The sequence below is a fragment of the Sander lucioperca genome, chromosome 2, assembly GCF_008315115.2.
Source record: "Sander lucioperca isolate FBNREF2018 chromosome 2, SLUC_FBN_1.2, whole genome shotgun sequence".
NCBI lineage: Eukaryota > Metazoa > Chordata > Actinopteri > Perciformes > Percidae > Sander > Sander lucioperca.
Genome location: NC_050174.1, coordinates 43,824,894 through 43,840,082, shown reverse-complemented (window position 1 = coordinate 43,840,082; position 15,189 = coordinate 43,824,894). Strand labels below are relative to the sequence as shown.

Below are 15,189 nucleotides of genomic sequence, written 5' to 3'. Positions count from 1 at the left end.
TTTAGTTCCTATTCCATTATTGAACCAAATTCTGAATGCTGAGTCTTTACTTGGAGGTTTAAAAAAGTATTGAAAGATTAGAAGGTCTCTGCAGGCCAGTGTTGGATTTTTTCAATGTTGGTTGCCCAGTGTAGGGCTAGCCAACCTGTACATTTGGGGAGTTGCAGGACTGACTGGTTGGTATGAACAGGTTTATTTTTCCACTTTTTCCACTCCATTTTTTTTGTTTTGTCTAATTTAACAAAAAGATGCTTTTGTAATGAGTACAGGAATATGCTGCAAAATATATAAGAACTTGGGCATAGACCGTGGATCGGGCTGCATTTTTCTGTCTGAGCCCGGCCCACGTCCGACAGGCCAGTAACCGAACCCGACCGAGTCCGACAGGCATTAAGATATTTATGTCCGAGCCCGACACAGTTAAAATCAATTTTTTTTCTCATACTAACTAATGTACGTTTGTTTGTGTGGAAAGCCCGCTTTTATTAAGCAACTGTAGGAAGGCATTCAGAAATGTCAAAAGATGAGCGCATCAGCGCTCACATGGGGCAACAAGCGCACGTTAACACACCTACACAATAAGCTGTTTTAAATTTAAATAAAATGTTCAATGCCTTATCGCGCTGATGTGACTGAGCCCGACCCGAACCCGAACATCATTTCTAAATATCTGTCTGAACCTGGCCTGTCCCGTCGGCTCGGGTCGGGTATCCATCCTCTACTTGGGCAAAACAATGATTTTAATTAAGCTTATTTGAGCTGTCAGTGACAGCGGCAGGGCACACCAGCGGTCTACATCCTCTTCTACTTTATTAGCCAAAGGAGTAAAGTCTTTACCAAAAACATCAGACACACTTGTAATGAAGCCATATTTTTCTCGCAAGCCAATCGCAAGCTTTTCGAGAGGGGGGCTTAGTGATTGGATGAATGATCATGATCTGTCTATCACGACTGACATTGTCAGTCCCGGCCATTACACACCTAAACAATGCCCGTAGCTGCCAGTAGCTCCTCTCTAAGCACTGATTGGTTCGGTAAGCTGGAAGTTCAGACACAAACACATTACTTAAAGCCAGGCAAGATGGATTTTCGTATGACGTGATCCTGTGATTCTTGCATGATCTCATGATATCACAAGAATCCAGCTGCTGTGCAAGGTATGAAAAGTGTAAAGGGAACATATCATGAAAAAGTTACTTTTCAGTGCTTGTGCTACCTGCAAAGGTGCGCCATATGTTTCTCCCAAGCCACTCAAAAGCTTTTCAGGAGGGGGATTTAGAGAGAGTTTTAGACAGAGGGTGGATACAGGTAACCTGACACGCCAGATGGTTTATTAAAACAGAACCATCTTAGAAACGATCATTGGAACCTGTGTGGAAAAGGGTAGGCACCTTAAAAAATACCTGACAAGTGAATAGTTGAACCATCAGTCTATCACATCAGACATTTTGAACAAACAGTTCCAGCCATCACACACCTAAACCACGCCACGTAGCTGCCAGTAGCTCCTCATTGGTTTGGTAAGCTGGTAGTTCAGACACAAACATATTACTTAAAGCCAGGTATCCTGTGTGATCCTGTGATTCTCGCATGATCTTGTAATATCACGAGAATCCAGCTGCCGTGCAAGGTAGGGATGTAGAAACTCAAAATGCAGGTATAAACCTAAAAATGTCTCCTTTAATGATGTGACTTAAGACAGGATACACGTTCTCAAGACTCTTAATGCAGAGAAATTGATCATTAACTCTTTTCTCTTTGTTGTCCTGGCTTTTTCAGAACTGGAGATGCAGCAGCAGATGCTTCAGGAAGGATCCAGAGGCTCAAGTTTCTGTGGGCCTGAGACAGGGAAACACACCAACCTAGACTGTATTTCAGTCCCACATCAGAAGATACAAGATCTCCGTAACAATGGTAGGATAATGCCATTAAATTATGTATTATCCACTTGAACTAATAATAATTCATACTTTATTAATCCCCCTAATCCCGCAAGGGATATTAAAAAAAAAGTCACACATTAGAAGACACGTTACACACAGGCCTGGAATACACACACATGCGCTGTACCTATTGGTACAAATGGCGGGATGTCAGAGTGACTGGGCAGCAGCTGTCAATGGACAGTTCCGGGATTGTTCAGGTGCCGCAGAAAATTCCACCAGATGTCCTTTATTTTACCTTCCTCTTTCTTTGTGTTGGAATTTTAAACTCTGGGGGATTTATGAGGACTATGGTTAACTGCTCCTCAGATCTCTGCAGGGTAAATCCAGCTGAGTTTTCTGTTGCACAACTAAAACAACATTTGAATGTACACATGTTCAACCAAAACAAGTAGTTTCCCGAGGCTATTTTGCAGAGGCACCATTGCTCCGTCTGGCGCTTAGCACCGCCCAAGACGATTGAGATTGGTTTAAAGAAATGCCAATAAACCAGAGCACGTTTTTCTGTGTAGACTAGCCAGAATCTCCTCCGCAGCGTTGTGGAGGAGGGTCTGGCAATGGGAGACTAGGGGTTCGTATCTTACTCAAGGAGAAAGACAGTTGTGTGAACTGGCACCTCTCCAGCTACCAGTCCACACTTTGGTACCCTCCAAAAGTACCCTCTGGTTCCCAACCCAACTCCCTACAGACTGAGCCACTCCCATAAACAGACTCATCTATCACAAGGATGAGTGTTTGCAAAGAGAGGAGACATTTTATTAACCTAAGTCTTGCAAGTCAGTGACAAACTTGGTCATGAATGAGGTGAATGCATGTATAACATACTTACACTCCCAATGTCTTGCATTAAAGTGCAGATGGAGGCACATTGTTGGGTTTTGAGATAACCATTTATCTTGAAAAATGAGTGATTCTAAATAAACAAACTACATTTTTCTTAGTTCTGTTTTTTTTTTGCTGTCTGTTGCAAGCTGAAGAAATGCCTCATCTTGCTGTTGTGTTGAATGTGCAGGCTTCCATAAGCTCACGTTGGTCAACACGTGGTACGGCTCTTTGCGGCCTTTCAATCCAGAGGGGAACATCACCATGGTCCCTACTGTCACTGATGGCAGCCAGAGGTAACCTACAAGCATGAACATGAACGCTTTTTGTTTAATTTTCATGTCATTTTCTACTGTAGGCCTAACATCACCACACATCACGTCACAGTATTGCATGTTTTGTACACCATATAATACACTACAGCCTGCAAATGACTTGTCAGCATGCTGAAAAGTGGTTTTGTCCACCAAAATATTGATTAGTTTTCCAAACTAATCTGAATGAAATAGTTGAAATGACTACGACCTCTTATCACCACGTTACTGTATGTGTAGATGTCACGTCATGTGATAAAATTACATGTACACCACGGAAACAATTTAGGTTTAGGCAACCTAACTATTTGGTTAGGTTTAGGAAATGAACATGGTTTGGGGTCAAAATAAGTATGTTACGTACTTAAGTTAAGTATGTTATGTTGGTTATGTGTTACATATTTTGATTTACCTAAGAAGGTTAATCAAAGAAGTCAGTGTTGATGTTTGGTTCCACACGAGACATGAACAGCGGCCTCTTGGGTAAAAGTCCCATGTTTGTATTGACCCATTCCTACCAACACAGACTTTATCGCTCTTTATACAACTCACCTGACATTGAGAAGGGGCTGTGTTGAACCAGAAATAGCCTACTTATGTAATGCACTGTTAAGAGTAGGGTTGCACAATTAATCGCAATTTTATCGAAATTGCAATATGGACTAGTGCAATATCCAAATCGCAGGTGGGGTGCAATTAGTCTGGTTATCATCAGACCAAGCTCAATCTTTTAAGATTGTACATTAGTCTGGGGTGTCTGCTCTGTATTTCTACTGCAAAAGAGGCGTGATCAACGGGCATGGTTCAAATGACTCTGTACGCAATTGGATAGTCCTTCAACCAATCAGACCAACGATCCGGGTGACGTAGCAGCAACAGCGGCATCAACGGTTTGCTACGCTTCGGTGGCCGTCATGTTGAATGTAAACAAAAAGCTGCTTGGTCGCTTCTCTATCGTCATCGTGTTAAACCCACCGACAGGTGGATAAGCCAGTTTGTGATTGGTCCCCGCAAATTTGTAACAGAAGCAGGATAGAAAGATGTACAGGTTTCCAGCCTGAGCTGCAGGGCGAAATTAAATCGCCGGCAGATCGGGCTGGGTTTATCCAGTCTAGGGCGCAATATTTGTTAAAGGCAAATTATGTGTCAAAGCATACGTCCCAGCCAACAATTTGTATCCTACAGGCTAAAGAAAGTATTTTGGTACAGAAAATCACACTATAATCATTTTAATTATTTTAATTTTAATATTTTTCAATGAAAATAAGAATAATGATACAAAAATGATCATTCCCTCCAATATCGTGAATCAAATCGCAATATCAGTAAAAAAATAATCACAATTACAAATTTCCCTCATATCGTGCAGCCCTAGTTAAGAGGTTGTGGTCATTTCACGTATTTCTGTGACTTCAGTCTGCTTATGTCCCAAAATGTTTGTTGTTGTCTAGAATCAGGAACTATATGTTCCAGAACTACACTGACTTTCTGTTTAATCCACCTCCTTACCTATTGTCATCACAGATAAAGCACAAATATCAAATAACAATGGCTCCATTTAGCCATGCCAGTAAGTAATGCTAATGAGCTATCTTAAATCTCATGCAGCTATGATTCATTTTATTTGTTCCATCTGTGTTTGACAAGTCAGTATGTCTGCTCAGACAATGGTCCATAGTCCTGTGCTAATGCAAAATGTCTGCTTTTAGCTTTTATTAAGATGCTTGGCACATTTCGACACCTCGTTAAAATAAAGTTCTACTATAGCTTGTGGAATAAAGGTATCAACCTACATAACAGGCTAAGGGTTAAGTTACTCTATGATACAGAATTAGCATGCAAACTGGACTGTGCTAAACTAGGGATGATTTTGGAAACTCTAAAAAAATATTCCATATTATTTATTTTAATGACATTTTGTCTAATTATTTGCATCTGATGGGTGGAGCTGGAAAAAAGCTAGCATATTGTGTTTGAAACGTTTTGGCTACCAGGATAGCATGACACCAGAAAAATAACCCGTATATATGAAATTTAAACAAATCAAAGGACTGTTTTTATAAGGATATAAGGGAACCTTCAGCTAATGAGAAACCGGAATCATTGTGTTAAGAAACGTGTTTTCAAGGAATAACTTAGTAATAAGTCTATATCCTCGACGTTCCACTTCCGCGATTGCTCCGGTGCTGCCAGAAATTCCGCCAGATGTCCTTTTTTTCACCTGGATGTCCGTTACCTTCCTCTTTCTTTGTGTTGGAATTTTAAACTCGGGTGGATTTATGAGGACTATGGTTAACTGCTCCTCAGATCTCTGCAGGGTAAATCCAGACAGCTAGCTAGACTGTCCAATCTGAGTTTTCTGTTGCACGACTAAAACAACCTTTGAACGTACACGTTCCACCAAAACAAGTTCCTTCCTGAGGCTATTTTGCAAACTTTGTTTTAATGTGTGAATTTGTGTCCATAACCAGGTATTTGGGCACCGTCCTGGGCTCTTCTGTCATGTCCACCACAGTGCTGGGAGACGACCAGCCGGTTAGCACAGCAGTTCGCTTCCAGCTCCAGCACAGAGTACAGGTTAGCAAAATCTCCCAAATCTCCACCATTCTTTTTTCTTAATTAAATATCATATTCCTTATATACTTTTCGATATTTATTACAGAATCCCACTGGTACTGTGTATGATCCAGTGTGTGCCTTCTGGGATTTTGATCTCACGTAAGTACCAATGAACGTTTTGAAAAAAGTGTGGGCAATTTGGAGGCCTCATACTTCTCTGTAATAGTAATACCAAAGTTATGTTACCTGTTTCATCAAAAGAATGGGACAAATGCTGCAAAACCCTTTAGACAGGAGACTATTGTCATTTTTGGCATTCCTGTGTGTATGTAGATATTTAAGAATGTGCTGTTTGTGTCTCACTAGTCCCGAGGCCGGTGGGTGGTGGAATACCAAAGGCTGTGATGTAGTCTCCAAAGAATATGGATACACTGTGTGCTACTGCAACCACACCACCAATTTTGCATTGCTGCTGCAGGTTTATGAAGCCCAGGTAACATTGCTTTCTCCAATTATCACTGTGTATTTTGCGTAGACTTTCATCTACAGTATGTGCTGCTATTTACAGCTCATCCTTTGTGTGTGTGTGTATATGTGTGTGTGTGTGTGTGTGTGTGTGTGTGTGTGTGTGTGTGTGTGTGTGTGTGTGTGCATGCCAGAGGAGCCTGGAGAACGAAAAAGCTCTGCAAGTGCTGACGTTCATCGGCTGTGGAGTATCTCTGTGTGGCCTCCTCTTCACCTTCGTCCTCTTCATCGCTGTGGGGTGAGTCACACACATCTCAGAGTGCACTCTGTGAGGCGCAGAGGGTGAAAAGCATTTCATACAACCCTTGCAGATTCACATCAATAAATAAAAAGAAAAAAAACAGCACCACAGTGACAATATTTTTGAAAGATTCTGAGAACTACTACGAGATTTTCACTCAAATATAGTATGCTGTGTGTGTTTACATGGATGCATGGATGGATGGATGTGTGTGTGTGTGTGTGTGTGTGTGTGTGTGTGTGTGTGTGTGTGTGTGTGTGTGTGTGTGGTGTACTCGGGTATTAAGTGGCTAGGGGAGGGGAGATATTTTGTGAGGATTTGTGGACCACAGTCAAATTTTGTCATTATTTACCAATGGACCGCACTGAGGTGTTCGTAGGTGAAATTGAAGATGATGTCAGATTTCACTCAATATTCTAAAGTGTGTGTGTGTGTGTGTGTGTGTGTGTGTGTGTGTGTGTGTGTGTGTGTGTGTTTGTGTGTGTGTGTGTGTGTGTGCAGTGTCCCTAAATCCGACCGTACCACCGTCCATAAGAACCTGATCGTGGCTTTGGGCCTGGCTGAGTTGCTGTTGATGTGCAGTGATTGGGCGTCTGCCAATGAGGTGAGACTCCACTCATGACACATTTGAAGTGTGTAACAGGAGGTAAAATAAGTATACATGAGATAAAAAAAAAAGAATTATTTCTACATTCTTCTCAAAACAAAAATGTGCTCGTAGACAATCACATTTCTCAGCCCAAGTTTAGAACACAATATGATGCAGTCACAAGACCTGACTGGAGGCAGTGGCGCTGGCAGGATTCTATTCCATAGTACGCACAAAACCATACTCCTGCTTAATCGGTTTGCTACGCCTAAAACCAGCTGTTCTTATCAGGCTGCATTTACATTGCTACATTTTGGTTTAAAAATGAATATCTTTTGCTACGTTTCCTATCATTCCCCCTGCTCTGGCGTTTCAGAGCCCCTAAACCGGAGACATTTGGAAACACTTCTGACCCCGTTTTGGTTTGGAATTCTCTGCCTGATTGGGTCTTATCAGTCATGATGTCTCATTCTCTGAGACTAAAGCTACTAACGTTACCATGGCAACTACCAGCAACTGGCGCAGTATACATGCTGCTTTCTGTTTATGCCCAGTGTACGAGAATGTTCGTGAGATATGCGGTTTGGGCGTGTAAGTTTAAACCAACATTAGTTCTACTGGAACTAAAAACACTTGTGTGCACGGAGATTGCTTTTGGCTCAAAACTCTGCTTAAAAACCAAAATGTAACGATGTTAATGTAGCCTCATATTTGATGTGTATGAGGGAGTGTGCTACTACACAGAGCATACTTTTATCGCATCATGTTGACCAAGTCAAAAAATTGTTTTGTTCTTTTTTTACTTTTTATTTAGGATCAGTTGGTAATCAGTTGTTACCGTATAGTTCCAACTATTCTTCCTGGGGTCCACACAAAAGATAAAACAAAACAAGACATTCAACGTTTCATTAATACTTCCACATTGTCAATACAATAAATAAATACTATCTAATTCATAATTCAACATTATCCATAAAATATAGTTCTACTGATATATTCACATTCCCTTCATAACAAACGTTTGGAATAAGTAACCAATGGACACGTTATACCAGTGTGTCTGTACTTAGGTAAACAACACAAAATTAATCCCCATTCACAACCCTACTATTATATGCAGCTTAAGATGATATATATTTGAGTAATTGCTAAATTTAGTCTCTTGTTAAAACTGATCTCACTTGTTATCTTTGTTAAATGCAGTGGTAATATGTTCCTAAACATTGCAGTTTTCTTTATGGCATTAGTTTTAGGTAAAGGTAGTGTGAAGTGTCCCATAAAGGCATGTCTAGTGTTGTGATAGTGCCTGTCATGTGTGTGTTAGCTGTGAGTATAAGTGTGTAGGTAGAGACACTGATTTTTCTTTAACTGTATACTGGTCCAGGCTATATGTCAGTTTTTCGTCTACCGTTTAAAATATTATGCTGAAGCATTTTGTAAAACCCTAGGCTTCAGGTTGTTACAACAGTTAAGTAGCTGGAGGAGACATCTCTATTTACTGATTTACTGATCTGTTATGTCCATGACAGCTGTGTTATTCAACAGAACTGCATGAAAACAAAAGCAACACGGAAGAAAATGAATGATATAGAGTAAGAAATAACGGCATGTTCCATGCAGCATCTGAGCAGCTGACTTCATTTGCAGCTATACAGGCTGGGAGAGACAAAATGTTCTTTACTCAAAGAAAGAAATAACTCAATGTAGCAAATCACAATTGCCGAATTTGCAACAAGGCACCATTAATGATAGCGATATTATGAATTTGTGGTAGACTGCGTTTCACAAAGTTTATAAAGCTTGCACCTAACCCCCAACTTTCGAAGCGGCGTGACTTTTATGGTAGTCTGGGCACTTCTGGGATAAATCCTCTAAGGATCAAATTGTGTTCACTGTTCAATTCAATTCAATTTTATTTACAGTATCAAATCATAACAAGAGTTTTCTCAAGACACTTTACAGATAGAGTAGGTCTAGACCACTTTATTATTTACAAAGACCCAACAATTCCAATAGTTCCCCCAATAGCGAGCGCTTAGTGCAACAGTGGCAAGGAAAAACTTCCTTTTAGGCAGAAACCTTAAGTGGTGAGGAAAACTTCCTTTTAGGGAGAAACCTCGGACAGACCCAGGCTCTTGGTTAGCAGTTGTCTGACGATGCCGGTTGGGAGTATGATGAACTGTGGCAATTACAGTATAGTCACAATAAAGATAATGCAGAGGGCATAGCAGGGTACTGCAGGGCGTAGCAGGGTATAGCAGGGCCCCAAGCAGGACCACGGTGACAGCTGCAACAATGATTTAGGTGCATCCAAGGAAAACTGCGGTGCGAGAAAACATAAGGGCTCCGGGGAATAAGCTCCCGGGAGATAAGTTAGTAACAAGCATTTCTGGGACATGACTGTTAAATTTGAGGTGTTTACTGATAAGCCTACTGTAAAGCAGAGCTGCTGTCAGCTACTGCTCCTCTGTGCCCATTTACAAATTTACAAATTATTATCAACAGATGTGTTGCAATGTCTCACAGAAAAAAATTGATGCACGGTGGGAACAGGATAACATTACTTAGTTATTGTATCCACATTAATGGTGATTATTTATCAAAACTCTTATTGTGTCAATATTGTTTGAAAGCACCAAGAGTCAACCCTCCAATATTGCCGCAATATCGACATCACTGTATTTTGTCAAAAATATTGTGATATTTGATTTTCTCTATAACGCCCAGCTCTAGACCCAGTCCACAAAACACCTTTGTACTGTATGTGTTTAATCCTGTAGGCAGCGTGCTTCGTGGTGACTGCACTACTCCACCTCTTCTTCATGGCCTCCTTCTCCTGGATGCTGGTGGAAGGCCTGCTGCTCTGGAGCAAAGTTGTGTCCGTCAACATCAGCGAGGACCACAGGATGAAGCTCTACTACATCATCGGCTGGGGTAAACTCTCATCTCCCTTCAGTGACTTGTCAAGTTGGAGTTTGAATTATGATGTGGTAGTCTATATCGACGACGTTTCATTCCCGGGATTGTTCTGGTGCCGCCGGAAATTCCGCCAGATGTCCCTCATTTTCGGCCGGATGTCGGTCACCTTCCTTTTACTTTGTGTTGTAATTCTAAACTCTGGTGGATTTCTGAGGACTATGGTTAACTGCTCCTCAAACTGTACATGTGAGCACTTGCTATGAATCTCAGACTTAAACTCTCTCTTGGACATACGTATTATTAATCATGACCATATTTTGTCCAGTGAGTTTACGCTAATTTCTTCAGGACGTCACTATCTGCTGCCTCCCAGAAAGACTAACTGTTACTCCAAAAAGCTCATTCCCCCTGCAGTTATCCTGTCTTTAATGAAATGTGTTTCGCACAATCCTCATATTGGTTATGTGTAAAATTGGTGGATTGCAATTTGTTATGTATGTGCAATACACTCAGCACTTCATTGATTTTTATTATTTTATTTTTTTGTCTCTCTTTATCTTTCTTTATCGTCTTTATTCAGTTCTTATTTTAAATATTTTTCTGCGGAGGAAGGTCTGGCGAGTCCACACAGTATTCCCGGATGGGAGAAAAACATGCTCTGGTTTATTGGCATTTCTTTAAACCAATCACAATTGTCAGGGGCGGCGCTAAACCCCGGACGGAGCCACGCTGCCTCTGCAAAATAGCTTCGGGAAGGAACTTGTTTTGGTGGAACATGTACGTTCAAAAGTTGTTTTAGTTGTGCAACAGAAAACTCAGATTGGACAGATAGTCTAGCTAGCTGTCTGGATTTACCCTGCAGAGATCTGTGGAGCAGTTAACTATAGTCCTCATAAATCCACCGGAGTTTAGAATGGCAACACAAAGAAAGCGGAAGGTGACGGACATCCGGCCGAAAAGAGTGAAATCGGGCGGAAGTTCCGGCGGCAACGGAGCAATCCCGGAAGTGGAACATTGTGTAATTAGACTAAATAACTTATAATCAATGAAAAAAATGGTTCTGTGAACAGAGCAGAGAGCAGAACAGAACTGGTGTCGGCTGCTGCTCCTGTGCACATTTAAGCATTGTTATTATTAGATGCGTTGCATGTCTCACAGAAAAAAATTTACACACAGTGCGCACAGGATAACGGCTGCCGGCGCCACTGCTTCCAACGACCTCTGACCAGGGATTCTTCTAATGCCAGCCTCAGGGCCTCTTTGCTCTTCCATTTTGGGGATTGTAATTAGGGGTCCAAGCCCGAGTCTGTAGCAGCAGGGCTGTGGAACCCTATTGTTTTTCTAGAGATTATTATTCTTCCGTTGATAAAACTCCCGCTACAGCCTAAACTCTACATGGTTATGGTAATGACCATGTAGAGTTTGTGAGCAACTTTAAATTTACAGGGTAGATTTACAATGGGTCAAGGACCTCACACACCAAAAAATACACATGTGGACTACTAGGTGGCGCTATAATGACATAAAACATGTTTTTGCCTATAACCCCCATATTACACATTGCACACTAGAAAACCTTACATTAACGCGCTCCTTGAATCACGCTGAATGACATGACATAGATTACGCCCAATTCTGCTTTGAAGGTTTTTAGCAATATTGCGCAATGTGCAAAACCAACTTTTTCAAACTCCTCCTAGGCCGTGCGACCCATCTGCCCGAAACCAGCTACATAGCATCTCCAGATGGACCTGACCAAAAGTTATCAAAAGAATTTTGCTACGTTAAAGTATGCATAATTTACAACCAAACTATTTTTCCTAGCTAGCTACCAAAACACAAACATTATCATATCTCAGCCAAATTAAATGCTATCAACGAAAATCTTGAGATTATTTTTCCACATAGCACTACGATGCTCTTTACCAAATTCGGCTAAAATCAGCAGTTAGATGGCGCTATAATCAACGTTTATGTGTTTTGGCTGATAATTCAATGCATGCAAATGGGGCATGGGCGCTATAGTCAACATAGACTCGTTTTGGCCCTTTTACTCAACCAATGTTAATGGGATATTTGCAATGGCAATGTACCACAGATCTTGCGGCTCACACCTCTCGATATATCCTGACGTTTCCCTCCCCACCGTTGCACTTTGGATCCCGATTTCGCACGCTCCCCGGGTCGTCGGGAGTGACTCGCGCCGGGAGGCTTGGACCCCGTCGTAACTGCTTGCAGTTCTAGTTAACATTGCAGCCTATAGGAGCTGCTAGTGGGGCTCTTTGACTTTTAGACTTGTTTGTCCCATCCACTGATGATTTATTAATGTTAACTTATATCACTACTTAAAGAAACATTATGTGGTGGACATGATGTGATATCAACCCTTAACATAGTTTCTTTTTAAACATCCTGCAGCTGCTACTGTGCATGTTCCCCCGAATCCATCTGTGAGGGTGTGTTATGTCGCAGAGAACATTGTGTGAATAAGCATCACAGACACTCAATATTAAGGTGTCCCTCTCAGCTCTTCCAATGCAGATGTGCCCAATCAATGTTCCTCTTCAGACTAAATAGAAGAGAACAGAACAGACTAAATATGTATTGAAACACGCTGATTATTATGTTCACAACACTGCCACTGTTCATTTTCTTTTATCATTTGGTTTTCCAGGACTACCTGTTCTAATAGTTGGTGTAACATTGGCAGTATCAGTGGATGAGTACAAGTCAGATGATCACTGCTGGCTCAATGTGAAGACTGACACCATATGGGCCTTTGTGGGACCTGTTATATTTGTCTTAGCGGTATGTAATCACTGCACTGTGTGTGTGTGTGTGTGTAATCTCATTGTGTGTGTGTGTGTGTGTGTGTGTGTGTGTGTGTGTGTGTGTGTGTGTGTGTGTGTGTGTGTGTGTGTGTGTGTGTGTGTGTGTGTGTGTTCACCTGCCTCCTGTACTTTCTTCCCTACATTTCTATGTAACTGACATATTTATGGGTGTTGTGGTCATGTTTATTTGTGGACCTTTTTGAAACAACTTTTAGCCTTTGAAAAGATCATACTCTTTAAATCTAGGAAACCTTGAAATTGTTTTGTGTGTTGCGAGTATAATGGTGTTTGAAATGACTATTCAAATATTTGAAAACTAGTTTATTTAAAACATTTAAAGGAGGAAGAGGAAAAAGAAGGGACCGTAATAATTCATTTAATCAATCCTACATTCATACAGGGACAGCATACACTTTGTGTTAAAGGGTAACTTAATTTTTTTTTTTTTACCTGGACCCTATTTTCCTATGTTTTTGTGTCTAAGTGACTGACTGAAACAACAATCTTTATTATTTATTATTTGTATTTATTATTAGTTGTATTAAGCGAGAAATAGTTAAGTTATTGGGCAATTGCACACGTTCAATTTCCGTCCACTTAAAGTGCTGTTTTTGCCACTTACGTGCTCATATTGTTATTCCAAGTGTTTGACAACATTATGGAAAGGATCCCTACCGAAATAGACCTTTTTTGTTTAAGAGTAAGATCCTTTTTGTTTTACATGAAACAACCCTAAAATCACAAAACTCACCAGACTTAATTTCAAAAAAATAATATATATATATATATATATATACATATCTAAAGCACACTTCATTTAGAGTCGACACTATCAAAAGCTGTCTTGGTTCGTCTTTACACTGTTCCAACAATCACCACTCTGGTTTGGTTGAAATAAACCCTTTAATTCACCTGTTTACATTCAAAAATATAATGTCTCTATACACTCTAAAAGTATTGTTTATTTTAATGGAGTCTGGTGGGTTTGGCGATGGCCATTTTGGTTCATGTTAAACAAAAATAATCTTACCCTTTAAACGAAAAGGTCTATCTCTGTAAATGCATTTAACATTTTGCTGTGAGGCGACAGTGCTAACCACTGACTGCACCTAGTGGTGGAAGAAGTATTCAGATTCGTAAACGTTCTAAGACCACATTGTAAAAATACTCTGTTGCAATTACAAGTCATATATTGAAAATGTTACTTCAGTAAAAGTATGTAAGTATCATCATGAAAATGTAGTTAAAGTATTAAAAGTAAAGAAAAATCCTCCCATTTTAGAAACTGGAAAGGATCCAAACAGTTGTGTGTTTAATGGTCTAATCATTTCAGCTGGACTTGTCGGCCATTATATTGTTGCCTAGTTTAGATTATAATAAAATATCAGATTTTATAAATTGCATGTGTTTTGTGTGCAAAAATCTTAATGTGTAAAGTAACTAAAGCTGTGAGATGAATGTGGTGGAGTAAAAAGTACAACATTTCTCTCTGAAATGTAGCGGAGTAGAAGTAGAAAGTGGCATGAAAAGAAAAGACTCAACTAAAGCTGAACTGAAAATCAGTACTCAGTAAATGTACTTAGTTACATTCCCCCACTGACTGCACCACCGTGCTGTCGACACACAACATAAGATGAGTCCAAAGAACGCAGAAGATTCTATCATCCACATGAAGACTGAGCTTCCATATACCTTCTCTATATTGTCTTTTCCATCGCAGATAGGCGAGGAGCAGAGATAAAATGAAATAAAGGGCATCACTACTACTCATGAGTAGTGTTTAGTGTGATGTGATTTTCCGTGCAGCCTGAGGAGGAAATGTGCCCTCCTCTACATGTGCCTTGAGGCCAAGTGGATGTGCAGCGTTACATCTCATGTTTGCTGGAGGCCAGGTGTGATGCTGTTGTCCTTCCGCCCCCCCCCAGGTCAACGCAGTTGTGCTGTTCCGGGTTGTCATGGTGACCGTCTCCAGCGCTCGCCGCCGCGCTAAGATGCTCAGTCCAAGCTCGGCAGCAAAGATGCAGACCTTTGACCTCACCTGGTGAGATACAGTGGCTTCTCTACCTCTCTCAGTTCCCTCCCCTCCTCCTGCTTTTTGTGCGCTCTCTTTCATAAGTCTTTTTTTTTTACCTCACGCCCACACTCTCTCTCACACGCTCTCTCCCTCTCACACATACACACATACTTGCTGTTTCCTTTTTGGTTCGAGCCAGCCACAGTCAATAGAGACAGTGTGAGCGTTTGGGAGTTTAGGTCGGGGAGTCTGCTGTGGGAGTTGGAAGGGCTTATCAGCTTAACACCTGGTCCCAACACAACTGCATGCAAGGGCGTAGGTATAGTTTTAACATTGGGGTGGGGACACATTATAACCGGGGGGGGGTCTGCGGGGTCCTCCTCCCCAAAAACCTTTTGAGCGTTAAACATTAGGGGTGGGAAAAATAATCGA

General features: G+C 41.0%; 1 protein-coding gene across 2 annotated transcripts in view; it reads left to right on the top strand.

The window, feature by feature from the left end:
* The window catches only part of adgrd2 (adhesion G protein-coupled receptor D2), a 55,857-nt gene that overhangs the window by 21,334 nt on the left and 19,334 nt on the right, over positions 1-15,189 (top strand). For both annotated transcript variants that reach the window (XM_031300851.2, XM_035998397.1), the window contains exons 9-18: positions 1,780-1,914; positions 2,956-3,061; positions 5,551-5,656; positions 5,742-5,797; positions 6,005-6,131; positions 6,298-6,401; positions 6,906-7,008; positions 9,774-9,927; positions 12,587-12,720; positions 14,669-14,784. In XM_031300851.2, coding sequence (XP_031156711.2) covers positions 1,780-1,914; positions 2,956-3,061; positions 5,551-5,656; positions 5,742-5,797; positions 6,005-6,131; positions 6,298-6,401; positions 6,906-7,008; positions 9,774-9,927; positions 12,587-12,720; positions 14,669-14,784 — 1,141 coding nt within the window. The remainder of the gene's footprint in view (positions 1-1,779; positions 1,915-2,955; positions 3,062-5,550; positions 5,657-5,741; positions 5,798-6,004; positions 6,132-6,297; positions 6,402-6,905; positions 7,009-9,773; positions 9,928-12,586; positions 12,721-14,668; positions 14,785-15,189) is intronic.